General features: G+C 40.8%; 1 protein-coding gene across 3 annotated transcripts in view; it reads left to right on the forward strand.

Moving 5' to 3' along the window:
• RRAS2 (RAS related 2) overlaps positions 1 to 23,392 on the forward strand; it is a 44,583-nt gene extending 21,191 nt beyond the window's left edge. For all 3 annotated transcript variants that reach the window (XM_065065293.1, XM_021300307.2, XM_065065294.1), the window contains exons 2-6: positions 10,397 to 10,484; positions 11,227 to 11,329; positions 13,653 to 13,761; positions 21,360 to 21,478; positions 21,937 to 23,392. In XM_065065293.1, the coding sequence (XP_064921365.1) occupies positions 10,397 to 10,484; positions 11,227 to 11,329; positions 13,653 to 13,761; positions 21,360 to 21,478; positions 21,937 to 22,024 (507 nt within the window). In that variant the 3' untranslated portion in view covers positions 22,025 to 23,392. The remainder of the gene's footprint in view (positions 1 to 10,396; positions 10,485 to 11,226; positions 11,330 to 13,652; positions 13,762 to 21,359; positions 21,479 to 21,936) is intronic.
• The last annotated feature ends 3,460 nt before the right edge of the window (positions 23,393 to 26,852 follow it).

Raw genomic sequence — 26,852 nt, forward strand, 5'->3', positions numbered from 1 at the left:
ACATCTGTTTCCATGCTATGGCAAACCTACACAACTGATGATGGTGCCTGGCGTTGTAAAGAACTGAAATGTAATAGTTGGAAAAGGCTTTTACTACCTAAACCAGATCTTAACTGCCTTCAGAATAAGAAAGGTATTAACTTGAGCAATTTCTGACCTTATCTTGCTGTGGAGTCCCAGGACACAAACATTTTCAGGTACTTAAAATGTGAAGTAGCAGGTAATGTTACTAAAATGTGCTAGAGTTGTTGAAGTGAGGCTTTGTTTTACTGGCTTGTTTGAGCTAGAAGAACTTCTTGCTGCATTAATATAATTGTGTGGCTCCAAATGTCCATGACTGGAGTAAACAATCTGAAAAGTCCAATTACCAGGCAATTTGTTTGCAATACGAACCTGTGGTAAAGGTTCTGATTTGACATTAATACCTACTCTCTCCTCAAGAGCTTTTTTTTTGCCATGGAATTAACTTTTCCCGTTTGCATTTCAGATATTCTAGTATGTTCTTCAAGGAGTTGTGAAGTGGCTTCTTAATAAACTGTAAATGCCTAAAACATGGGTGTTCTCATAGCCCCTAACCTGAAGTCTGTTGCTGACTGTGGTTTAGTGAGGTTTAAGTTACTGAAGAGATATTTTGATAGATTGTGAGTCTTACCCTGTTGTTGTACTTTTATTTGTAGATCAGAAGCTCTTACATTACACCACATATCTTGAGGTGTTCTAATGATTTCATGTGTATGAGTAAAGGTATTCCAGTAACTTCTGCCCCACCAGGGGATTTTTTGAGTAACCTTGCTTTTTCACTTACAGCGATATTCCCCAGTATCTAGTTACACACATATCTTAAGATCAGAAATGTACTTTTAAAAAGACTATCATGGGCTTATTGAGGTAAAAAATGAGTTTGTCCTGAAGAGCTTGTGTGAGCTGCTATGTTGAAGACTCTGAACCTGATAGAATTTACTGGATGAAAAGATAGTATGTAGCTCATATTTTAAACATCTGTTGAATTACAAGTGGCCAAGATCTGGAAGATTAACTACTTGGTGTGTTCACAGTTCTTGCACACATTTACTGTGAAGCAAAAATGAAATTAAATGAAATCTAGACTCATCTGTGCTTGCAGTATAGAGTACATTTTATAGTCAGACATGTTTCGACTTGAGAAATTGCATAGCTGCCTTCAAAGAACTTCGTAGGTGCTTACTGGCATTAGAAGGCATTAATTCAAGGCTTTACAAAGGTGAAGGTAACATTCTCTGATCTTGAGTAATGAAGACCACATCACCAGGAAGCAAGCATTCAGGAGGCTGAAGTTTAATGCGTGGTGCTTAGTGTGGTTTAATTTTGAGAAACTTGAGAATTTCAAGTCAGAGACGAATGTTCCCAGGTTGGTGAGCTGCTGATCCTGAGTTGATGTGCAGTGTGGAGAGCTGTAAGAAGATGTAAGTGCAGTGCAGGTTCAGTTCGAGTTTAAAATGGGAAAAGCTGTTTTTTTAAAATCAATCTGCAGTTTTTAAGGAAGATAGTATTTTAGGAGATGTTCACATGCATTTCAAAATATATATTAAAAAAAGCCCTTCTCAGTATTCCTGTTATAGACATATAACCAGTACCCGCTCTGTCCATAATTCAGTTTATAAGAGTTCCCCTAACAGTGTGTTTACACTTGGCAGGATGTTAGCAAAAAGACATGTAATGTTTTCCCATAAAGTAGTTGTTTATTCTTTAAACCTCTATGACTTGAACATGTGCTGGGAGGCTGCCTTAGTTACATTTCAAAGTCGCACTTTTCATTTTTCCTCACGCATGGTTTCTTATTTTTTTTCCACAGAATTTTGTAATTATCTGTTTAGCAGTTAAAAGCTTGCCAGCTTTCAGTTACAGGAGTGTTGAAAGGTATAAAGACCTGATGGATGTTCCCTTTCAGAGCGCAAAAGTCGATCTGGTTTTGGTTTTTCATCTTCCTGAAGCTTAGTCAACTGTGTGACCTGCACAATAAGTTGATGCTCCAAAACCCATGTGGCTCTTAAATCCCTGACAAGTCAGTCCTGCTGATCTGTGGATGAAATCTATGGAATTTCCCAGTGTATGGGTATCTAGAGAAACATCATTGCAAACACGTGTGTTTATGGATATGAAGTTAGTGTTTGTTTAGGAAATATCAGTATTAAAGGTGCACAGACAGAATTCAGAGATGTGTATTAGTCTTTAGATTAAATCCATTTTACCCTCTGTACCCCTTCTCCCTTGCTTGTGCCGTCCCAACGTGTGTTTCCCAGCACCTGTGAGGAAAGAGTGAGTTTTGCTTTTAGGTGCTTTGGGTAGTGACCACAACAAAGTCCATGGAGAAAAGAGCTGTGTTGTATTTGGCTGTGCGCAATAAATATGCCCATGTACTGAACACAGATTTCCTAATAGTTTTCTTTTTCTGATGTGCTTGTTCAGTGATCACTGTATATGGAAGGAGAGGGAGAGAAGAAAATGTGGCCATGTATAAGCACTAACTCATGCTTTTAGTGTTTCCAGACCAAGCACAAGCTCTTGATAATCCATGCATTGCATAAAAAAAGGGGAAGACTTACCTATACTTAACCAAGTCAGATGTTTACTTTTGTAACCTGCTGTATCTTATTCAGAATGTACAATTTGTATTTCTTCTGTCTTTGAATTATGTGTTGGGTGATAATCTAATGGATACACTCTGGGGCTGCTGTGGGTTATTAAAGAACTTTGCATACTGTGTCGTGATTGTCATCTTTAACAGAACCATTAAGATTTGATTATGTATGTACTTAATCATAAATAGCAATATTATGTGTATATGTAGTGGTAGTTTTTCAGGAACAAATAAAATAACTTTTCAACTTTTGTATGAATTTCCAAAGGGTTTAGCTTGTATATGGCTCATGGCATCTTTCACTATAACTTTCTTCAGTTTAATCCTCTTCTTTCTTTGTGTCTCAGTTTTTACTGTTCATGAAATTGTCGAGCGTTTCATATCACTGGATAATTGCAGTAATCGTAGTTACAAATTACATCTGTTTCCCTGGATAGCCATAACAACGCTGGCAGTGTACATTAGAACAGCGGGAAGTAGCGTAAATTGAGGGAAGCATCATCGATTGCTTACAAGCACTGACTATCTTTTAGTTTATATTTTTCAGAAGAAAGGAACAGGTGCTCTTGCTGTTTGTATAATTAAAATAAAGTAACTTTTAAAGATTTGTTTGCATATGGGATAATTGGAGGAGGATACATGTGGCCTTCTGTAGTATGATCCTGTGTTCTATTTGTTATCTCTGCTGTCAGGTCTTCATCACCATAATTCTAGATCTTTGGTCCCTCACTGTCCCCAATGTTCAACACCAAAATACTTCCCCTTGCTTTACGAAGTGTGGCTGTTCATGCTAGCAAAGCACTCTCAGTGCTGTTCCAGGTGATGCTGGGGTGCTGTGGGGAGCCCCTGCAGCCCTGCTTGTGGTTTGTGCAGTGCCTGAGCCCTTTGCAGAGGTGGCACCTCTGTCATTGACCCCAGCAGCACTGACCTCCTCTTCTCCCCACACCAAATGGTTCAACCTGTGTGGAAACATCAGGTCCTGGTGAACCACCTGCTATGGGGGAGGTATATGTTAAGTATTTAATGAGCTTATCAGAGACCATATAATCAGTTGTGTGTGTTTTGTTATTTTTTCTTCTGTGGCCTGAGTACATGGTGCTCTGCAAAATACTGAAGTTGTTTGTTTTGCTGTGTCCGTGCCTTTATTGTGGAATGCAGTCTGGGTTTAAGTTTGCTTCCAGAAGTCAGTTCTGTTTTGTTTTGTTTTATTTTTTTTTCCCCTGCACGTTTGCCTTGTTTTCTAGCCAGCCAACTCAAATATTTCTAAAGAAATTACCTGAGGAACCTCAGCTGTTGTGTGAAAGCAGGTTCTTCAGTTAATCTCTCCAGGCGCTGAGGCCCCAGCAGCTGCTTTGCTCCATTACCAGTTCAGCTGGGCATGTTAGTGCTGGGTCTGGGCCAGTGTAGTACTTGGGTGAGGTGGCAGGTCACTGCCCCCCGTCCTCTAGGAACATGGCTGTGGTGATATTGGACCTCTTTGTGCTTCTCTAGGGACAGGGATGGAAATATAGACTAAAGCTCTTCAGCCTGAAGAAGGGCACGGTGTGGCTCTGGTCACATTAGTATGGACCTAGCTGCTGTGTCACTCTTCTGAGGTATAAGAGCTGAAGGCAAAGGCTGTAAAATTTCTGTGGGTGGTAAAGCAGTGAAGGTTACAAACTGATTTATGCAGCCAGTCATTTAGATCTTAATTTGTAGTCTGAGAAAACTTTTACCGTGTAGCCAAGTACCTCAAACAGAAAGGTTTTTGTTTGCGGTCCTACTAACTGGTCAGGGCGCTACACTTTGGTCTTAAACTCTGGCTCTGACTTTGTCTATGGCTTGGAACGAATGTCAGAAATACTAATTCAAATGAAGAAAGTCATTTAAAAGAGAACTTTGTCAGGTTTCTGTCTTTTTCTGTATTACGCATTCCTGGTATGATCACTGTGGTGTGTGATAGGGCTCCAGCCGATACTGTTGTTTGTTCTGTGCACATGGTGTGAAGACATGCTACTACAGATCTGGAATTGGACTTCACATCCATCCAGTGGGTCAGGAGCAGACAAATGTCTAGAAACTGCTAGATGTCAAAGAGGACTTATAGCCTGGTGGATGTCTTGGGATCATGTATTTCAGGTGTTTGGGAATGTACTCAAGTCCACAGCTAAAGCTTTGGTGTGCAGTATTCACCAACATATTTAAGTTCTGACTTACAAATTATAACTGGGAAGGATGTTGGGGCTATTTGCAATGCTGAAATTGTTGGTTTTATTTAAATCCAGAGCTGGTCTGTAACTTCAGCTGGAGGGTGGAAACCCTTTTATTTCCTTGCCTGCACTGGGTTGAAACCAAAACCTTAAACACGTGGAAAAAATTTAAATAAGCAACTAGTGAGTCTTTGAAACATAAAGTGTATATTTAGTAAATATAAATGGAGATTATAGACACAGCAAGGATGTATATATATTTTGGCATGTACCACTCCTTTAACTGACTTGTGGTGATGCTTTCACTGCACTGGGCTGCCTTTTGGTGCATGCTTTTCAGGCTTGGTGTGAAGATAAAAGGGAGCACGTTATACAGCCTCTGGACTGCTGCTTGTAGCAGCTCCCTGTTGATAGTGTCTGACGTCTCTCTGGCCTTAAAACTTCAACGTTGGTGCAGAAGAAGGGAATCCACTGGCTTTCCAGCTTGTGGGCTATTGGTGACCTTATGAAGAGTAAGTAAGAAAAGCTGCGTAAGAGCTGTGAAACTGCACAGAGGTTCTTCATCTTTCTATGTAAGATGTCTTCGCTTAGGTAGTTGTTCTTATTAATTTATGGAGTGGGACTCATGAGCTCGTAAGCGAGTCTAGCTAATGGAGGAATTCCCTTATGTGTATTAAATGCAGCATAACTAAGGGGGAAGACGATTAACTGAAAGCAGATTTTTCACAGGTTCTCCTTGCCAAAAGACTTGAGCGATTACAACAATGGTTTAGGGATTACTGTTACCTTAAATGGAGAAAGCTTGCTAGAGCAGTATTCAGTATAGCAGTGTCATCATTCCCGAGCACAAGTAGAAACTTCTGCGAAGGTTGGAAGATTGCGTTTGAAATATATTTTAAGATGACAAGTGTATGTATAGGAAGGGATTGTGGTGTTGGGTTGCCAGCTACAAGTGGTGTAGGTGGGGTGGCGATGCAGGTTGTTTTTTGGTGGTGGTGGTGGGTTTGTGTGTTGGTTTGGTTTTTTTTGGTTGTGTTTTTTTTTACCCTCTGCAAACAGGCTTATGTCCTTGGCACACTTTACTATCTCTGGACTTGATTGCCGTAGCAGTCTTAGAAAGAGGAAACCTAGAAAACTTGTTGCATAATGCTTTGGGTAAATTGAATGTTTGATGAGCCTACTGGGCTTGGCTTCTCATTTCCCTTCTAGGAGGTGGGTGGAAAGAGCCTTGATTTTTGCTGGTGATTAAGGGAGCACTGTAATACAAGAGCGTGTTCAAGTTACTATCTTCGTATAAGAAATTTAGTTTCTTCTAGTTATCTCCTGCAGGCAGTGGCCAGCTGTGGTGGAGCCAGCGGAATGAGGTTTGTCATTGAAACTCATCTGCTCCCAGAAAGGTAGATTGGGTCTGTAACAGGTCACCCTAGAGCAGGGGTGTCAAACTCATTTTCACTAGGGGTCACATCAGCCTCGTGGTTGCCTTCAAAGGGCTGAATGTAGTTTTAGGGTTGTATAAATGTAGGAGTAGTTACACTTATACAGTCCTAAAATTACATTCAGCCCTTTGAAGGCAACCGCGAGGCTGATGTGGCCGCTGGTGAAAATGAGTTTGACACCCCTGCCCTAGAGACTAGTCCAGCGTGTTTTGTACCAGCTGTCATCCAAGATACCTGCTGTAGCTTTCTAGTATTTCGTAGTTTAGCAGGACAGCTTTGGAGTGTTAGGACTCACACATACAGCTCTCACAAAGGAGACAGCAGTAGGGCAGGCCTGGGTATTCCTGCGTTGTGGCATCGTGCAGTTTTGCTGTGCCACGAGTGTGCCGCTCCTCTAATTTGTCTGAACTTGGCGTCGGTTTAAAACTGGTAGGCTGGCATCTGCTGGAATTACGCTCCTCTTAGTCTTAGAAGCAGCTCTGCCACAAAGTCCTTGGCGTCTGCAGAGCTGCTTATACCTGTGTATGGTCTTGGGCTTGCTGGGTGTGCAGACACCTTCCCTCCATCGCTGAATGGCATTCAGAAGTCCAGCTACAGCCTCATGGAGTATTTCAGGATACGCTTTGCCATCCCCTAATTCTTTAAACACTGACTGCACAGCAGCAGCAAGGTCCATTTCTGCTCAGCTTGATAAATACTGCGTCTGCTACATCTCATTTTCGTAAATCAACCCTGACTGAATGAGGCCTGTGAGCTGCGGTTGACGTGCTCCCTGTGGCTAATGGTCCCAGTGCAATTTGGGAAGACTCTTTCAAAACCAGCAGCTATTTCAGGCACATTAGTTTTGCCCGGTGCCTGGAGGTAGACCACAACGCTAATTGCCTCACAAACCTCTCCTGCAAGTGGCTGTGACAGCAGATTTGGCAGCGCAGCTCCATGGGAGGGGAGAAATTGCTCATAAGACGTTTGTTAAATGCGGAAGCTCTGGCATCTGCTTGTTCTGATCTTGAGATGTAGCTGATGCTAGATCAGGGCAACTTAGCCTTGTTCCCTTTTTTTGAGGGAGGAAACAGTGTTCTGTGTGTCTGTACCATTTCCCTTTTTATAAAAAAAAAAAAAAAAAAAAAAAAAAAAGGGTGGAGGGAATAGAAATGCCCTGGAGATTACAGAACATGCTGCAGCTCTTGGCCCTTGGACAGATAATAAGGAAAATATGAAGAATTCCTCTGAGATCATTACACTTTTTCTGACCTTTCTCAGTGAAAAATAATGCCCTTGTTGGATATACACTTGATGCTGTAGGTGGTCTGCTAATAATGTTTCATGAGAGTGAAACAAAATGATTCCAAATTCTCCCTTTTCTTTAAGACTTGGTGTACTTTACTGGATTATCGATGTAAAGGGTCAGGCACTAATTCTGACTTCTGCAAGACAGAGAAATTAAAGTTCAAGCTAGAAAGGGATAGGGAGTAAATTCAGAGTGCGTGCTCTATTTTCCAAATCAGAACCCTGAATTTCTAGATATACTGATAGTGACACTATGTTTTAGTCACTTAACGTTTGTGGTTTGATCTTTTATTTTGTTTTTAATAAATACCACTTTGATTTTCCTTAGTGAAACATAGGATTTAAATTTCTTTCCTTGTGATCTTCCCTTTCAAAGTCAAATTCTGTAAGTGATTTTATTTACACCTTTGTATGTTCACATAAATGAATTTCTCTTACATCCTTCAAAGATTGTTAAAGGCCACAGAGGAGATGAGATCTAATTCAGAATTTATTCATATATTCATTCCTCAAAGACTGTTCTTATGCTCCTAGATAACACTTTTTGAGTCATGGATACAGGCAAAAGGCAAGAACAGTCTTGAAGGCTGTGGTTTTTCAAGTTTTCAGAGAAGCAAGGTAAAGGCACAGATTGTAGTCTGAACAACATCTTCTGGGTGCTTGTTCCGTGGTGAGATGTTCTGCTGTCTGCAAATAGCCCTCTGCTGGAAAACATGGAGCCTGTGTGCTCCAGTTAGGATCCCATGCCTGGTGGTTTGTTTGAATTTGTTGGGGTGGTTTTATTTGGTTGTTTTTTTGTGTGGGTGGTGTTCTAGGAAGGGTTGGAGGTGCAAGATTGCTTAGCCTGATTGAATGTTCTAAAACAAGGGAGAAACCATTTATTCTTCAGAAATGAACAGCTTGACTTACACAGAACACTGTGAGAATTATAGCATCTCATGTGTCACAGGTATCTCTGGTGGTACATATTGCTGGGATTTTGTCCTTCTTGGAGAGGAACTTGATTATTCTAATGTTTTACATATATAGGGTTTACACAGTGGTGCCATTGATGCAGAACAACTGAGACTGCTGTGTAGGTGTATCCTGAGGGGACAGATCACTGATGTCTGCTGAACATGCAAAGGAGATGTGCACAGCCCTTCCATGTCTGCTCTGGGGGCCAGCGGTTTATCAGTGGGGTGGTGGGTCTAAATGAATATACATCAGCAGCAGCCTGGACATACTCTTCCTCTAGCCAGCTGCATGGTGGTGGTATATGAGCATAGGTTATGTGTAATATACACAGCTGGTAAAATGTGTTACAGCTGGTGATGTGTTCTTCCCAGTAAGGCAGCGGCAACCCAGTTGATGAGCTCTGCTGGAGAGCCCATGTCTGTGTGTTAAACCAGAAACCCGCTGCGGATGTGTCTGAATGTGGGTGAGCGGGTGCAGTCAGGACAGGGTGCTGCAGCCAACCCTCATGGGCTGCTCCGCAGTGGAACTGGGCAAGAACAAGTACAACCACCTTAATAAAGCTGCATCTGCAAGAACTGAGTTAACCATGTTCTGCACTGACAGTGATGTGTCTGTTAGTGGGCTAGTGCTGTAATTTCAGTTCTTTTTCTTTTTTGTTTGTTTTCCCTACCAGTATGTCTGTTAACTTGGCTTTAAGTTTAGAGGAAGAGAGTGATGTCTTGTTCTGTACCTTTGAATTTGTCTGATGGGAAAGGTGCTTCAGTGAGAACTATTAATTTTAACATGAACAAGGAGATGTACCCTATTTTGGGTGGTTATCTTTTTAATAAAAGAAAAACACCCCCCTTCTTTTTTGCTTCCTAAGAGCCAGTATGTAGTTTTAAAGCATTCCTATTTCCTTACTGGCTTACAAAACTGAATAATGTATGCAGGTAGGACTCCTTCAGTTCCTGTGGCATTCATCTGGGTGCGTGCATGCCCGAGAGGGATGAATTTGGTTATCAGAGTTCAGATTTGTTATACTGCTGTGCTTTAGTTTTGGGTAAAGATTACTTTGCCGTAACTGCATGCAAGCTAGAAATCCTTTCTTTGAAATCTAAACTTGTATTTTTCAGATAGTATTGTTACCCCATTATTCAATAACAGGTCACCCAGTCTCTAGAAAGATGTTACAGAATGTGCTTTGCTCTGCAGTTTGGGTCATAAATAACAGGCTGGCAGTATGTGGTGGAGCCTTGTGTTTAGGCAATGGGTGACACAGGCTTTTCATGGCTTATCTGCTTTTAGGAGTTGTCTTTTTGGAGGGTGTGTGTTCTTACAGTCGTTAACACCAGGAGAGAAATCCTGGCAACAAGGATGAAGCACTAGACTTTATTCAGCTTACAAACTGAGTGTCACTTGTGCTGTGTGGAGCTGTTGCTAGAAATTGTTATAAAACTGCTAGAGAATTCTAGAAACAGCCGGGAAAACCCTGGTGCTTCCTAGAAATTGCTGGCTCTGGGAGCAGGGCAGGAAATCTTGGAAATTTCTGAGAAAATTGGGAAACTTCTAAAGCCTACTAGATGTTCAGAGAAACTTAACAGTTACAAGTGACCTTAAAAGCTGCCAGAAACAAAAAGTTTCTAGAGATTCCTCCTGGAAAATTGTAGGAGTTACCAGAAATCTCTAAAAAACACTAGAAAATCTGTGAGAATCTAGTAAATCCCATGGCTTTGCTAGTAATTTCTACAGTTTAGGAGTGTTTATAGGAACAGGAAAGCCCCTACCTGCTACCTTTTGGATAGAGTGACAAATGGTCATCTATGTGGGTAAAACCTGCTTATGTTCCCCAAGCATACAGTTCTAGCATCTTACTGATGAGTGTCCTGTATGTGCTTGTCTCACACACAAACTTGTTTTCTTTTCTGCAGTCCTATTTTGTTACGGATTATGATCCCACGATTGAAGACTCCTACACCAAGCAATGTGTGATAGATGAAAGAGCTGCGCGCTTGGACAGTAAGTGGCCTCGCTAAAGCGTGGTACTGACAGGCTGTGGCTGTCGCTGCCTGTGTTTACATCTGTGTCCATAAAATATAATGCAGGTAGACAACTGTGCAGCATGTGGCTTTTACGTAAGCGTGTGGCTGATAAAAACTACCTACTTTGTTTTATTAATGAGGTACCCAGGATTAGAAGTGCTTAGGCCTTGTATATGTGCAAGTGTGTCTCTTTAAAGTAAATTGGACATTTTGTTTTAGGAATTATTCCTGGAACTTAAGTGCCTACAAAACTAGGAGAATTTATGTAACTCCTGAAAGTTACCTGAGTGACCCTGGTGGAATGAAAAATGCATCGCTTGGCTGTTGTGTGCTGTCTCTCCACAGTGCAGTATAAATGCTTTGCTTTAAAAGTTTCAGTTCTCCACTGTCAGTGATTTATTTAAGGACACACCAGAAGTGCTTCCAACTCCCATCCCCAGACCTCTATAAGCATTTACCAGTTGTTTCAGCTGGTCATGATTAGCAGAAGTCCACCAAACTTTGTCTTTCAGGTGGTTTGGTAGGTCTTGAATTGTTCAGCCAGTCCAAGAACTTTTGGGGAATCTTAACAAAAATGCAATACTATCTATGAAAAGTGATTTCTGCTTAGTTACAGCGTACAGGAAAGGCTCTCAAAATATCCTACTAGGATGGACTTTTTCTCAGTCTATACTCTTAAGACCATGAACTGTAGTAATCAATGTTTTGCTTATGTTCAGTTCTGGATACAGCAGGACAAGAAGAGTTTGGAGCCATGCGTGAACAGTACATGAGGACAGGCGAGGGTTTTCTGCTTGTTTTCTCAGTCACTGATAGAGGAAGGTAAGCCTGATATACAGTTATTAAAACAAACAAGTTGTGATTAATCTTAAATTGCTGCTTATCCTTTATTGAAATTATCTCAAACATTACATGTGCATTCACTCTTAGATTGTGGTATGACTCACTTTCAGCACTGATGAAAACCCATTTTAAGCCAATCACTCATTGAAAGTGTCTGTCTCTTGCAATAGATGACTTGAAAGCATGCACAAAATAATGGCAATTCTATTCAAGCACTTCATTGCAGCCCAGAGTACAATAGTTTCCTGGAAGTGACAAATTTAAACTAAGGGCAACGTGCAACAATGTCTGATCAGTTCTTAGAAATATCCCTTTTCCGTGTGCTCATCAGTGTCGAGAGGCTGGTTCTGGATTTCTGAACGGGTGTATCCAGTTCAGGGTATGTCCTGTACATTTTGTTGGCAGTGATCCCTCTGCTCCCATGAACTGACTGGAAACTCCATAGCTGATTGACCGCAGATTTGAGGTGAAACATGTCTTTTTTGAGAAGCTCATGGAGCTTGGTCAGGTAGCAATGCAAGAGTAGGAAACTGCTGTGTTTATACAGACAATCACTTAATATTTGGGCTGTGATCTGCCTCCATTGATCTTATCAGATATGTGCTAATAGAGGAGAAGTGCTCAGGGATCTGTCCTTCTGCTCATTTCAAGTTGCGACAGAAGAGTGATCAAATGCAAAAAAAGAGTTATGATTCTGCCTCTGCTTCACCCCTTTACAGGTCCAATTCAGGCTCTAATAAGTTACTTCTGATCTTATTAACAGCTCTATCTATCATGAGAATTAAGATAACTATTCTGTGGAGCGTGAGCATGTTTCCATTGAATCCATATCTTACACTTAAGAATGCTGCTAAATGTATAAATTTATCTTCATGTACTGTACAGAAGAGATTCTTGCTCTTCTGTTAGAGATCTGGCTCTGTGGATTTAAGACATTGTGAGCACTTGTGTTAACAAATACTTTTTTCTACAGAGGACTGTAGATATTTTTTTTTGAAGTCATCATGTGAACACCTTGGTTTGTCTAAAAATCTTAAGTTTTTGTTTGTTCATCTGAAATCCTTCAAAGATTTCTGAAGAGTGAAGTTTTCATTTTTGCTCTGATACCCATTTGATTTAAGACTTACTTGCATGCCAGTGAAGTGTCTGCTAGCAGTGTCTGTCCTGCTTCTGTGATGGAAATTAATTCTGAAGTAAGAAAAAAAATCTAGATGACTTGGGGGAACTTGAAAGTTACCGACTGGTTGCTACAGACTTCTGAGCAAAGTGTTAAACCAGCATATCTAAATGGAGGGTCAATGGTGCTTAGTGCCATACCTTCCTTCTAATTCACCTTTCTTCTTACGATTGCTTTATATGGATGAGGTGGAATGGCATTGTCATGTCTGACTACCATTTTTTTTAATGCAACTTTCTTAACTGATGAGCATCTTGCTTTCAAATTTTAGTTTGCAAATCTTAGTGTAAATGGCTTCAGACTATATGCTTGGCATTAAATATAGTGCTTGGGAAGTGTGTGCTCTAGAGGGTATGTCAATTATCTGCAAGCAACTGTGTTGAAGCTCCTTATGTAGTGATGTAGCTTTAACAGTCTTTACTTAAAAACAGTAATTTTTAAAAAACTTATTTATTTTTTCCCCACTTCCCTTAAATCCTTGTTTGGACCAGAAGTAGTTTGTTTAATACACTGTCCTTGGAGAAGCTTTCTGTTTTGCTCGCCTTCCCTTAAGCACTGATGGGATATTCCTTGCTGCTTGAACAGCATCAGTACCAACTCAGTTGGTAACTGGAAAGCTTTCTGATGATTTAGCCCTGCCATTTTTCTGTTCTTCAAGAAATAACATTTTCCAGCTTTGATAGCTGAATTCCTGGAAGTAGCTGTGGAGACTGCCAACTGAAATATTGATCATGAGGGTCTCTAGACCGTAGTTTGAATATTCCAGCCAGAGTCTAACTCCAAAGTCAATATTTGTAGAACGAACTGTGGTCACTTCATTCTCTACAACACTTTGGCATCCAGGTCCCTCTAAATTGAGACATGGTAAGTGTTTTGCTTACCCTGCAGCCCCACCTAAGCCCAGTGCATCGCACATTGCTAACCTGGGGATTTTTTTAGGTTGAGTGTTGAATGATTCTGTGACTGGTCATGCTGTGACAGTGGACTCTGGAGTGCCTGCAGCTGTCTGTGCTTGTGTGGCACGGCAGGGCGAGTCCAAACAGGTGACTCATCATCTCTGAACTGCTGCAGAACCCGAGAGTCTATGAATTCGTGCACTGATGCTCTGCTTTTATTCTTTTCCAGTTTTGAAGAAATCTATAAGTTTCAGCGACAGATTCTTAGAGTGAAAGATCGTGATGAGTTTCCTATGATTCTAGTCGGTAATAAAGCAGATCTGGACCACCAAAGACAGGTAATTCATTTGCTATTAGGTGCTACTCACTTTCTTCTAGAAACTTCACAGTTTTCCTCCCAAAACTAGAGTGGGAACAAACAAATGAAAAAAATATTATACTAAAATATCATACTAATTCCAGTGCAAGAAACACAACTACACTCAGTTTCTGTACTTGAAGAATCTTAGAAGCATGATGGCATTCCTCGTACAGCACATCTGACTCAGTGAGGTTATGTTGACACCAAATCTATTCACATCCAGAGTTGGGAGCTTTCTGTCATGACTTGATTACTCAGGCATGAACGTGTCTAATTCCTCCGCTCTGTTACTCACCACAGCGCTGTGCCAAGCAAAGCGCATTCCAGCGCCGGCTCTAATGATCCTAAGACTTTCAGGGCTGTTGCTTTTACCATTCACTGCTGTTATGTATAAATGAGTGGCCATTCTATTTGGCTACTCATCTTCTGTGTAACTGACTTAAAGTTTTAAGAGCTGGAAGTACAGCAACATGATTACTGTGGTATTTATGTACCTTAAAATTAAAGTTTTGAAACTACCAGATTTCAGCTTTACCTCTAGTTGAAAGACAGCTTAAAAGATTTAGTGTAGAATTATTTAAAGGAGCTTTACATTTGTTTTCCCTGTTTACTATTTCATGAATCAAACTGACTTGAGCTGGAATTAATCTTGCTGCATCAGCAGGAAAGGAACAGGTGTCAAACTTGTATTCTTCTTCAGCAACTTACTTCAGAGGTTTAGTATTTTCTCCTGAGAGAGTAAGATGAGTCTTAAAGCTTGGTAGCAAACACATAATTGTTTTTTTTTTTTTCCTATGTGAATAAACTAAATACTACTGAAATTGCTATAACTAAGTTTCACAAGGAAAACAGAGCTTTAAACAATCAGATATTCTCAGACTTCTGTACCAGGCCATGTCTTAGTTTCTATCCACAAGTGCTTACATAGGTTTTGTTCTTTGCTAAATAAAAGCTTTTATCTCGGAAAACAGTGGCTGGAACAAGTAAAAAAATTAGACTCAAAGGATGTTAAAGAATTTAGTGGATTAGTACATTGTTGTTGAATGAGTTTTTCGAATACTGCATAAAACTCTCAGTACAAAAAAGTTCCTGTTGAGTATGCTGCCTTGATTGTCACAACCTCTTTACCCCAGAACCTGTGTAGAAAGATCATGACAAAATTAAAACCTATTAGATGCATTTCTAGAAACAGTTACAAACTTTGTTCTCTCTCCTCCGCCCTCCTAATATTACTACACCTCCTCTGTTTGTCCCTTAAAGGAAGAAAGAGGTGCCTGTTGCCTGTTCTCCTTCTAGTCCCTCCATACCCGATTCCTCCCTGCTTTTGCAGATGCTGATGGGCTGGTGTGCATTCAAGCTCAAGGCAGCTGTTTTCAGATTGCTTAACTTCACAGTTTTGCTGCTTATAATGAATGCAAATAAAAGCATATGTCCCCAAGAGCTCCTTTTGCTTTTTATGGCTACATTAATTGCCTTAATTGATTAGATGCTGATGAGCATAACTTTGGTGCTATCACTCACACACAATTTACATGCAAACTGGTGAATTTGTGACTTCCATCATAACTTATGCCTTAGCTGTAGCTGAAAAAGCACCTCTGGGTTTACTGAAACAGCTACTATGTGTTCTTAACTCTTCCTTTCCCCGTCACATGGTGTGTTTCAGTTGGCCTGAAATCAGTCTGAAGGAATGGTTTGGGGATGCTGAGCTGAGATAATCGGTCCCCAGAAGGGAGAGGCTCCCCTCCCTCTTGACCTCACGTTCCTGCTCTCCTTTGCTGGCCCTTGTTCTCACTTGAAGCACTTTGTGAGCTGAATCATCTCTCCAGATGGGGGAGAAACAGATGAGCTGGAATGGCTTTCTGGGACGTGTGTGAGTTAAATCAGCTTGCAGAAGGAGTTGAGAGCCAGCACTTGAAGCATGGGAAGGGGTGGGACTGTGGTGTTGAGGAGAGCAGGGAGGAGTTGGGGTGGGGGGAAGAAAGTGAGACCTCGCCTTTTGGCAGCAGCAGCAGCAGTGAGATGTTATCAGCTGGATGTTAAACACAGCCAGAGTCTCAGCTTCATCGGTGGGGTTGTTTCTGCTCTACTACATGCGGTCTCCATGTGGGCCTGCAGGCAGCGAGTTGGACCAGCTTGCTGATGTGTCTGGAAACCAGTCCTGCCACTGGGTCTCCCCAAGGATGGAGAAACTTCAGCCTGACAAGCGAGGTCATCCTGCTCTGGCTGCGGGTTTGTTGCAATGGGAGGTCTGGGGGCAAAGCTGAGCGTGCTCCCTCCCCTTGGTGAGGAGGACGTGGGGTGTACCCAGGCTGTGACTTGTGGGCAAAAACGTGAGAAGTGCTGGTCCTCTGCACTTTTGCATTTTTAGTCTGTCGGTGTGTCAGGCCTTGCTTTGGTTACACCAAAAACCTGGTCAGACAGGCTAAGGTATCACAGGGCAGTCCTCTTGCTTATCTGGCACTACTACAAGAAGTCATCTTACTGTCTTGTTTAATCACAAATGTACGCTTTTCAGCTGCAGTATTTAAATATAATTTTTAGAAATTCAGAAAGCTGGCTATGAGTTATTAGAGCACAGCTACTTGTACTTGTATCTGTCTTCTTTTTCTGAAAGACAGGAGGCAAAGCAGTGAAATAATAGAGAACATATGCTACTTCTGAGAACGTAGAACTAGCATAAACTAATTTGGTGTGTTGTCTGATTAGCAAATGATGCTTGATAGAATTAACACGCAAATCTTCCTGGAGCCCAAAAGAGTTGAATGTGTATGAAAGTTTTAGATGCCTCAAGGGTCTGACCATCACCTTGTATGTAAGTAACTATGAGTTGTAGTTGAACAGAGTACTATTATTGTGATACCATAAATTTGGAAGCCAGTGACGCATGACTAATAATCCTTGTGTGGTGACAACTGTTTCTCAGGAAGTACATGAACTGGGTTGTACAGCAGAACTGCACAGACAGTAGTGTGGTCTTGATTAAGTGTTGGGGAATACTAAAGGTGTAGTCTATAATAGTGGTGGCTGTAATATGTTGTAGGTCAACTCACAGGTGTTTTTGGAAGAAGGGAGGTGAAAGAGGAAGTTTGAAATAGAGATTTGCTACGCTAGTAACACTTCCACAACATAAATTAAATTACAAAATTTACAAAATAAATAAAGATAAAATAAATAAATAAAATAAATAAATAAAGATAAAATTACAAAAAGTCTGCTTAACTCTATTTGTCTCCTTTGTGCTATGGGAGGCAAAGTCCCCAATATCCATAGGTTAGGTTGACAAAGAAAAATCAGTTATTAAAGGACAAGCAAGCATTAATCTTTAGAATGTCCTTGTATGATAAGGAATAAAGTTACTAGTGTTTCCAAATTCCTCAGTCAGTCACATATTGTTGACTGTGAAACCAAAATTGAAGCACCATCTCTTATTGCTCTTTCCTTAGAGTAAATGCCATGTAGCAGTCTTTCTTTTAAAAGGGTAAATTTTCTGCAACTCTGTACAACAGCTCCTGTCCAACAGCACTGGCTGTTTCTACAGTAGAACAATTCAGTAGAGCACCAGGTATTTTAGTAATGCACACTACTGACAGAGGAATAGACTTGCCAGTGCAGGACTTTTTGTAGATAACTGCTAGCTTCAACAGGGTCAAGTCTGATCATTCCCCAGATGGCAGGGTTTCAAGGAATGTCCAAGTTGTAACAGGAAAGTGCTTGGGTTTCATTAAATGCTTATTCTTGCTTTTGCATCATGGCTGAACTAATACAGTGACCTAGTGTTAAGATCATCTGTGCTGTTAGATACCTTCAAAGTGAGGTTTTAGAGAGAGGTCCATGTGACTTCAGTTTATGTGTAGAGAGATGATGAGCAAAGCTTGGTCATCCCAGCCAAGCAGCCTTGTGCTTTGACCTTGATGACCATCAGCCTAGATGCTGGAAATGAGCAGTTAGTACGCTGGTTTTGCAGACTCGCTGCTGCATAAATAACTTGGCCTCAGATGGCTTGTTCAGAGGGGGGGCAAGTATGAGGACCTGGGTCATGGCCTTTCCAAATTCATGAACATTTGTTTTAGCCTTTCTCTTAACTATTGCAAACTTTTGTGAAAGCATGACAATAACTTCTTGGGGTGGTAGTTTCTGTGGCCATGTACAGCAACACCTCTGTTCTTGCAGATGGATCGTAACTTCAGGTGTTCCCATGGCTTGCCTGATTTTCAAGCTTTGTAGGTAACAACCATCAGGCATCTGATGCAGTGTTTGAATACAGCAAGTCTGCCTGTTTGACTGTGTGTCACTGCTTCATAACCACATTTTGTGTGTACCGAAGTGACATTTTATATGAGAACATGGACAAAACAGTAAGTTGATAGTGACTTGCCCCTTCAGGAGAGCATTGTGGCAGCCCATGGTACAAGCATGAACAAGCAGTGCTGGTGGGTGGGCTGGTAAGGCAGAAAATGGGGTGACAGATGTGCTCATGAGGAGCGATGGAGCTCTGGGCAGGGAGTGGGTGGTGTTTCTGTGCCCGGAGCATGGCAGGGTGGCCACAGGTAGAAATGGATTCCTCTCAGACCTCAGGACACTCTGAACCTGCTGGTGTGATTACAACACAGCCCTTAGTCTTGCGTAAATGTTCAGGCAAAATACAGATGCGTTGTTAGGTTAGGCAGTCTTGTATAGCTGCTTTAGGTGGAGGAAGGAATTTAAACTTGAGAAACTTAATGTATTTCTTATATTCTCAGTTACAATAGTGAAGAGGGAGGGCAATGTGAGATGTCTTCACAGGATTCTTGCACAAATACTCAAATGGAAACTGTTTCAGTAAGACTGTTAGCTTAGGGAGTTGGGGAATAAGCTTTTCCATTTGCTTACATCTTCTGTAATGGTGATTAATTTCCATTTGCTTACTTAATATCTTCTATAATGGTGCTTAATTGGAGAAACTTTTACCGAATGTCTGAACAGTGTGAATGAATGATATCCAAAAACAAGCAGTAAAATATCCTACAACAAAAGATAAGCATTGTAAGTGGTTCTCATTCATATTCAGCCTTAAGTTTACCAAAACTAAGAGAATTTCACTGCAGAACCAACACATACACAGTTACTTCCAGAAAAAGCTGTGACTCTTTTCTGTCAAAAGCAAATATTGTTCTTTGAAGGAAAAGGATTTAGTTGTTATGTTGCTGGTGACATTTAAGGTGTCCCATCACACTGAGAAGCCTGTCATGACACAGGGTTGTCATACTTGGGAGAATAAAAAAGATGTAAACCCTTGTTTTTGTTTTCAAGTATTTCTATGTTTGTACTTACTACATTTTCCTCAGCTTTGAAAATGGAGCTGGTATGTTCTGGCCTCTAATTCACATCTTGGACACTGAAAACGTTTCTGTAGTGTGCCCAAAACCAAGTATTTTTTTTTTTAAACTGACTTTGTGTGTTGAGGTTGCTAAAATTGACCACAAGTTACTTGACAATATACTTGTAAGACTGGCAAAAAGATTATTTTGGAATGAAGGAATTGCAGATACTTCAGTAAATGTAGCATTTTAAGTGCTGAATGTTGTGGAAGTGTAGCTTGACTTCATTACAGTGCTATTTTGACTTGTACCTCTAATGTGTTTCAGATACAATCATGAAGGAAGCAGTAAGCGTGTGTGTTTAAAGACTGGGTTCAGCTTCTCCTCAGGGCTATATGTTCCTTCCCAGTTATTTATTTTTATTAGATGTTAGACTCCCAGTTTCTGGGGCTACAGTAGTCTATGCAGAGATTGCAAAACTAAACCCCTTTCCTTTTTGCTAACACTGCCATATTCCTACTTTAACTTTGGTCTGATACGTGGGGCAGAGATGCATTGAAGGTTCTGGTTCATGCGAACTTTGGGGGATTTGACAATGTCATTGATGTGCCAGAAAACAGCTACAAATGTTTCTTAAAGTACAACCTTCATAAGCTTCAAAATAAGGATATTTCAATGACTGGGGCTAGAGAGGCAGGTGGAAGTGTATTTATTTTAGCTAGTGGAGCAAAAATCTTGAATACCATTCAGTTTTCAGACAGCAACAGAAGCTTGAAAGATGCCAGTCGTTCTCACTCTGTGCCCTGCAGTTAAAAATGCAGCTCCAGTAGTTGATCGTGGGACTGGATTGGTTTTGAGGGTGTTTTTTGGCTTCAGCTGATGGTTTTAACACCAAAATAAATGCAGAGTGTCTGTGTGTGTTTGAGGTCAGCAGATGTGTCCAGAGTTACTCCAGCTGGTGGCACAAGGTGCTGGGGGCTCCTTGTAGAGCTTCTTGAGGGTTTTTTGGGAGCAGCCCTCAGTCCAGCAGTGAATGTATGGGTGTAATACCAGTGGGGGGGCTAAGGACAGAGGAATCAAACATGTTGCAGTGCTGTTTGTAGAGCCTCTCAAACTGTGTGTGTAGCTGCTAGGAAAGTGTTTTGCAAGCTAAAATGTACTTCTGTATCTTGCCTTGGGTTGGACGCTGCCAATGATGCTTTTCTATTCCCATCTATTTTCCTTTCTGTGTAGCTTCTTAATCTGAGTGCATATCTGAGTGCCTTTCCAAAACTAAGTTAAAAATAAACCGTCTTTTTTGTCCTGATCTCATCGAATCAGTCCTCCACATTCTGGTTTAGCGTTTTTCTGTGACAGCAGTGTAATCTTTGACATTTCTTCCACTGGCCATTGTCTTGGCAAGACGTGCTGCGTTTCCTTTCATCACGGCACGCTGCCCTTTCCTCCCCGGCCCCGCGGGTGACCTTCCCCTGGAAGCCTCGCGCTGCTCCTGCTGTCTGACCCCGCTGCTTTCTACTGTGTCCAGAAACACCCAGGGATCTCCTTTGGTTTTTCCCTGTGACCGACTTACTTCTTCCTATAATGGTCCACTAGCTTCCTGCCTTCTGCTTCACCATGTTAAATTATATACAAACTCTTTATGATGCTCGTTACTTCCTCTTCATCTCGCTTTCCCCTGTTGTCCTGAGAATTCAAGAGGTAGACAGGGTTTATTTTAATATCTCTGGGTGGCCTGAAGGCTTTATGGATCTTTAGATCTCTTGTAACTTAAGCTACGTTTAAAACTGGCAGTATTAATATTTTGCTGTGTCATAGATTCTTTCAAAAATTACTGCTCTAAAGATTCAGGAGCTAAACATCAGTTCTTGTTTTAAAAATAATCTGATTGTTTTTTTTTCTCTAGATTTAGCTGGGGCAGGGACAAGGTGAATTAATCAGTAGTATTCACCGTTCTGTTGGTAACCCAGCAGATGTTACTGAGTCTTTGAGGAGGAGTGAGGGACTCTTGTCTGCCTGTGAAGGAAAACTCCGCCTTGCGGAACTGAAGAGGAGGCAGCTGCCGCCTTTGTCTATTGCAAAACTGTTTTAAAAAGCCTTCACTTGCATTTGAAAGGATGTATTACATGGATTTGTTTCCTAGTGGTGTTATGTGGATAGTGTGGAAACTATTTTGTGGCCAGATAAGCATTATGGATCCTTAACGTGTATATGGAGTGTCTGCTGATACAAATGTGCCCACAGAAGTCTTAAATATGATGACTAATGTCTGTTACAGGTGACACAAGAGGAAGGTCAGCAGCTAGCACGGCAACTTAAAGTAACGTACATGGAAGCCTCAGCAAAAATCAGATTGAATGTAGACCAAGCTTTTCACGAACTTGTCAGAGTTATAAGGTATGATAACTTGAGACCAGATAATTAAGGCTCCCACATTAATGGATAGCTACAGCACATTTGTTGAAATGTAGTGGGAAATCACTGAGAAAATTCTATCTGCTGGTACCTGTAAACTTTGACCAATGCTCTCCATTATAAAATATTCCCATGTATTAGGAAAAATGTTTACGTGAATGTAATATGTATTTGGAAGATAATTTCTTCACCTTAATTTCAGATTTTATTGATCACCTGTTAAGTAAGTCTGTTAAACTAAATCAGAGGTTGGCCTTCTGTAAATGATGGTATTTCTGAAAAAAAAGGCAAACACAAAAGAACAGTCACTCATTTAATCAGCAGTTTGAATGTCAAAAGTAAGTCCATCCTCTATAAAAGTGTAAAACCAGTAAATTTAAATACAGCATTTGTTTTTAACTGAAATGATTCTATGATTAATTTGAGATATCCGTTTCCAGGAAATTTCAAGAGCAAGAGTGCCCTCCTTCACCAGAGCCAACGCGGAAAGAAAAGGACAAGAAAGGCTGCCATTGTGTAATTTTCTGAGAATCCCAAGAACCAAGCTATCAACTGCCAGATTACTTTTTTCTTTCCGTCATTTCACATCACTTCTGGTATTGGTCTAGCCTTATATGTGCATGTCCTAAAAGTGGTCACCAGAATAGCCTTAGTCCAAGGAGCTGGCAGAATAGTTCTTGAAGAAGACTCAGTCATCCTGGGGCAGACTTCAAACAAAACACTAAGGCTGCTTCTTTAATACCACAGTTCCTTCCTTCTCTCCCTTAAGAGCTTGCACCTTGTGGAGTTTTATTCGCAAAGGAGATGAAACAAAACCGTGTAGGACAAGGTGTTGAAGTCATGCATAAGTTGTCTCTTGTGAATTAATTTATTTTTACTTCTGACATTTCATTAGCTATTACAAAGACCTATATTGAAGTATAGAGAATACTTTTTAAAAAAGGGGTGGATTGGCTTTTTTTTTTTGCCCTCAGTTAAATTAGATTTGAGTATTCAGCTAGCCTTAAGAAACCTACACTGATTTTCATTGTCAGCAAAGATTTTCATCTCTCGTTTATGCTGCAGTTTTGTTTCAGTGGCCAAAACAGTCTACTGTATTTATTTTATGAATCCAGAACAGCTACAGGATGATTACTACTACTATTAGGATATGGCCAAATACCTGAGCTCATTCTGGATCGAGGCATTTCAGCTTATTAAGAAATTTCACATCATTTGTTTGGAAACAAATTGTCTTCCTTTGTATTTCTGGGTAAGGGATTAAGGAAAGCTAAAATTGTAGCTGTTTTTGTTTCATGTGATATAAAAATGAATTTGATCTTTCCATTGTCAGAGATGATTAAATGTTTTTGCTATATACTTTTATACATTATTTTCTTATCAAACTAGTTAACAAGTATTTTTATATGTTTGTAAGCAAATATGCTTTCACAGCATAACTTGTGTATATGTAAAGATGAGTATTTAATTCTCACAGTTCACTTTTAACCGACAAAATGTGGGATTTGCCAAACTGTGGTAAACTTCTCCCTATTCTTCTGGTGATACCCAAGAATGGCTGATTATGTGCCTGCCCAACACACACCCATAGAGTAAAATCTAGTGTTGTGTTTTAATGAATTTCAGTATCCCTTACTAAAGACTGACCATTATGTGAATTATTAAACTGTAAGACTTTTAACTGATTGTTTCGTTAAACTGTGGATGGTTGTTTAATTTTGAGTTCTGTGGATTGTGTTTAAACAATTCAAGAGTATGTTCCCTGATATTGAAATACTGAGTGGTATTGCACAGTTGTCACCTTACTGAATGTGTCCAGCAGTTCTTTGAAACTTGATTATTAAGCAAATCCGTGTATAACTTCAGGTGCTAGAATTAAAGGTGATCTAACCATTATTGGGGGTAAGCACATTGCCTCTTTCCGACTCTCTTCCAAAACCTGAGTTTTGAGGGTGGGGGGAGAAACGGGGTGATGGGACCTGGTTAGGAGATATATGTGCACGTCTGCACGACCTTTCTTTAAGCTCAAAGTCAAGAAAAGCCATTTCAATTTAAATCATGATAGATGCTAAAAGCTGATCTTTGTTTTGACTAGAAGTCAGTGGTCCAATCCAGTGTTCTTGGGTTCCCAGGCTGTGCTTGCCGTCAGGCGCTTGCCATAAGTCTGTACACGTCTGCTGAGAAAGCAGTGCTTAGACAAGTTCTGATCACCCTTACAGCAGCAAAGGGTTACACCTAGAAGTAATGCTAGTGCCATGCTAGCAGAGGAATTTAAGTTTTTCATGCACTTTAGGTTGCGTGATAGAGAGAGTGAGTTGATCTCTGCTCCCTTCCCCTTTCGATTAAGTTACTGAAAGGCTACTTGGGAATAATGTGTAGAAGATTCAAGCATGAAGTTACAGTGGAAGTACATTTGGGAGATGGATTACACTTTTCTAGTCAAATGTAAGAAATTACAGCCTGTAGCTAATACCACGTGCTTTCTTAAATATGTGACGCTCTCTGGAGTTAAGTCACTAGACGTGTGGCATTAGAATGTGTTAAAATGACAAATTACAGCTTGTGTGTTGAGACTGAATTTGTGAGGTGCAAATATCCTTCAGTTTTTTCCTTTTGTTTTAACACTCATAGATTGGTTTTAAAATAGCAGACTGTTACATACATAGGTCTTTTAATAAGGAAGTCTCTAACTCGCAGAACAAGTGTTGAGCACCACACCCTTGCTTTTCCTCCTATGGAAAGCAGAACAGCTTTGAGGTGGTTGATGCTGAGCAACCTCCTGTCTGCAAAGCCCCACTGTAAACAGGGTAAACTTTATAAACAAGTTAAACAGAAGCAGGACCACCCGCTGCTGCAGAAGTCTGCACTAAGTTTATTAAGTATATTCCTGTGCATGTGTTTTTAAGGTTTCTGCTGGAAAGAATCTGCAGGGAAATCTTAATGCAATGTTATGGTTTCTTTTTGAGACTGCTTTGTATATGACACTACAAGTAGCTCTTAAATGTAGGCATTTTGATCCCACTCTTTAGACTTTAGAAAAGTAATATGTTTTTTTGGCCAGTAATGGTAATCTAGGTGTTTGTGAGTTTGAAATAGCTTCAGATATTTCAATGATTTCCTTTTCTAATTGTTGTATCTGAAAGTAATGGTGAAAATGCCACTTCTGTCCCTGGTGTGGAGCTTGGAAAGTGCAGTACGGACCTTGTCAGTCTTCTCAAAAGTAGTAGCCCTGATCCCTGGTTTATTTGTGAGTTTACAACATACCACCTTGCTGTAGGACAGCAGTTTCAATGACAACCTGGGAGAGAATTTCTTGCTTATGTTTGTAGTTACTTCAGTGCATGGCCACATCTATAAATCATTTAAATTCACAGTTCAGGAATTTGGGGTGCATAAAATGTATCCACAAATGTCCTCCTGCTCCTCCTAGAGCAGAGAGGGAGGGTCTGGATCTTTGTTTCAAAGCACAACATAACTCTCCTCTTCCTGGAATCTCACACTACTGGATGAAGAGGATTAACTTGCTCAGAGGTAAAAGCCTTTTTGTGCAATTGGTGAATTTTCACGGGTCGTCCAGAATTGAGGAAGAATTACTTCCGTGTAAGTACACTGCAGTTCCTTATTCTGGCTCCGGTTAATGTATTTGCATTCTCTGACCCAACAAGTCTTCTGCATCATCACTCACATGCTAACACATACAGGTGAAATGAAGAATTCTGGAAGTATTACATCACATCCTCTAAAATCTGCAGGTTTTTTGTGACATGGGCTGTTCAGGGGCAGTAGAGCCACTGATACTGGTGGTAATTGTATATTGGCCTTGAAAGAAATAAACAATGGCACTGTTTCCAGCCTGTTGCATGGGGCACCTGCCCGAGCTGCAGCCGCTCAGCATTTCTGCTGCAGAGGAGAACTATAATAACCTGCTCTGGTAACTGTGTGGGTGTGTGAGGTGGTTGATCTTCCTATCAAAGTTGTTTTCCTTTCGTTTTTCTAATGCGTTTGCAGTGTGCAGGACACCTTGCAGAAGGCAGCAGGCTCCTCTGCCACCTCCTTGTTTTACTGATGAGCGCTGTGTGTCCTGGAGGAGTGCTCGGTGTTTAGGTTGTCAGGTAAGGAGCCACCAGGTAGATGCCCTGAGCCGGCTAGGACAGTGTAGGAGCTTGTAGTGACATGAGCTGTTGAAAAAGGATTAATAAGGCAAAATACAGTTGGAAGGAGTTAATACCTGCTAATGCCGAAAAAACTGACTTCATGTGTAGCCTTGTGGTTAGTCATCTTTGATAAAGTTCAAGCCTGGATGCAGACAAAAATATTAGCTAATACTCTTCTGACATCAGTTTATGTCACAAGATGTCGCCTGTGACGTAGCTGTAGCCGTCATTGACTGGCCTTGCCACGTAATTTCATTACAAAGCTTTAATGAGCTTATTCCAAACAGAAGATTGCTGAAGTCAGTCACCACAAGCCAAGCACTGCCAAAAGTTACCTGTGCTTCTTATTTAGAAGCTTGTTGCCTGGAAAAGCTTGGAAATCTGTTAAACAGGGAACGCATTTGTTCACTTAAGTGTAGACTTCGGAAGTTGGTTACCCTCATGTACCAAAACCGTGATAAAAGAAACAAACTGAATTTAGAGGACCCCTCAGGCTGGAAATGCAGGGGCACGGTGGTGTTTGCTGTGTTCCTGGGCTGCCCCACTGCAGGGCAGCTGGGTTTGCCAAAACCTGAAGGCTTAAAGTTGTCAGGATGAGCTCTTGCTCAGAGCATCTGCAATGGTAAATGTAGAACTTACCACTCTAAATACAGCTTTTCTGCTATACTTACCTGGTTCTGCTGGAAATCCAAGTTAAAACTGGAGGCTTGAAGCAGGCTCTGGGTTTTAAGTGGGTTGAACAGAAGTATGTCCAAGGTCTTAATCCCTATGTTGTGTGGCATGTGATGTAAGGCCAGGAAACTTGTGAACTTTCTCGATATTCAGACTTTCCTATTGAGCACTGACTATGGGAACGTGTGGTTGAAAGGAGTCATGTTTTGTTCTTAAGACCTTGTGGCTGTCTCAGCCACTCTTGATTTTTCTAGGCTTTTGTTCAGGCTATATGAGGAACAGTAGGAAACAGGAAAAATCACTGAGGAATGGTAGTGAAAGGAAGAAGGAGGAAAATAGCCTTGAAAATTTCTTATGTTGTAGCCTGAGTGCATGCAACACATCAGGTGCAGCAATGAGGATGGGTTGGATTGTCTCAGTAGCCATTAGCTGGGAAGATAAAGAGCTTTAAATGAGAAGCAGCAGATGCAGAAGGGGCAATGGATTAAACTACAAGGAGCCTGTAATAGCCAGAAACAATATTGTGAATG

The sequence above is a fragment of the Columba livia genome, chromosome 5 (genome assembly GCF_036013475.1).
Source record: "Columba livia isolate bColLiv1 breed racing homer chromosome 5, bColLiv1.pat.W.v2, whole genome shotgun sequence".
NCBI classification, from domain to species: domain Eukaryota; kingdom Metazoa; phylum Chordata; class Aves; order Columbiformes; family Columbidae; genus Columba; species Columba livia.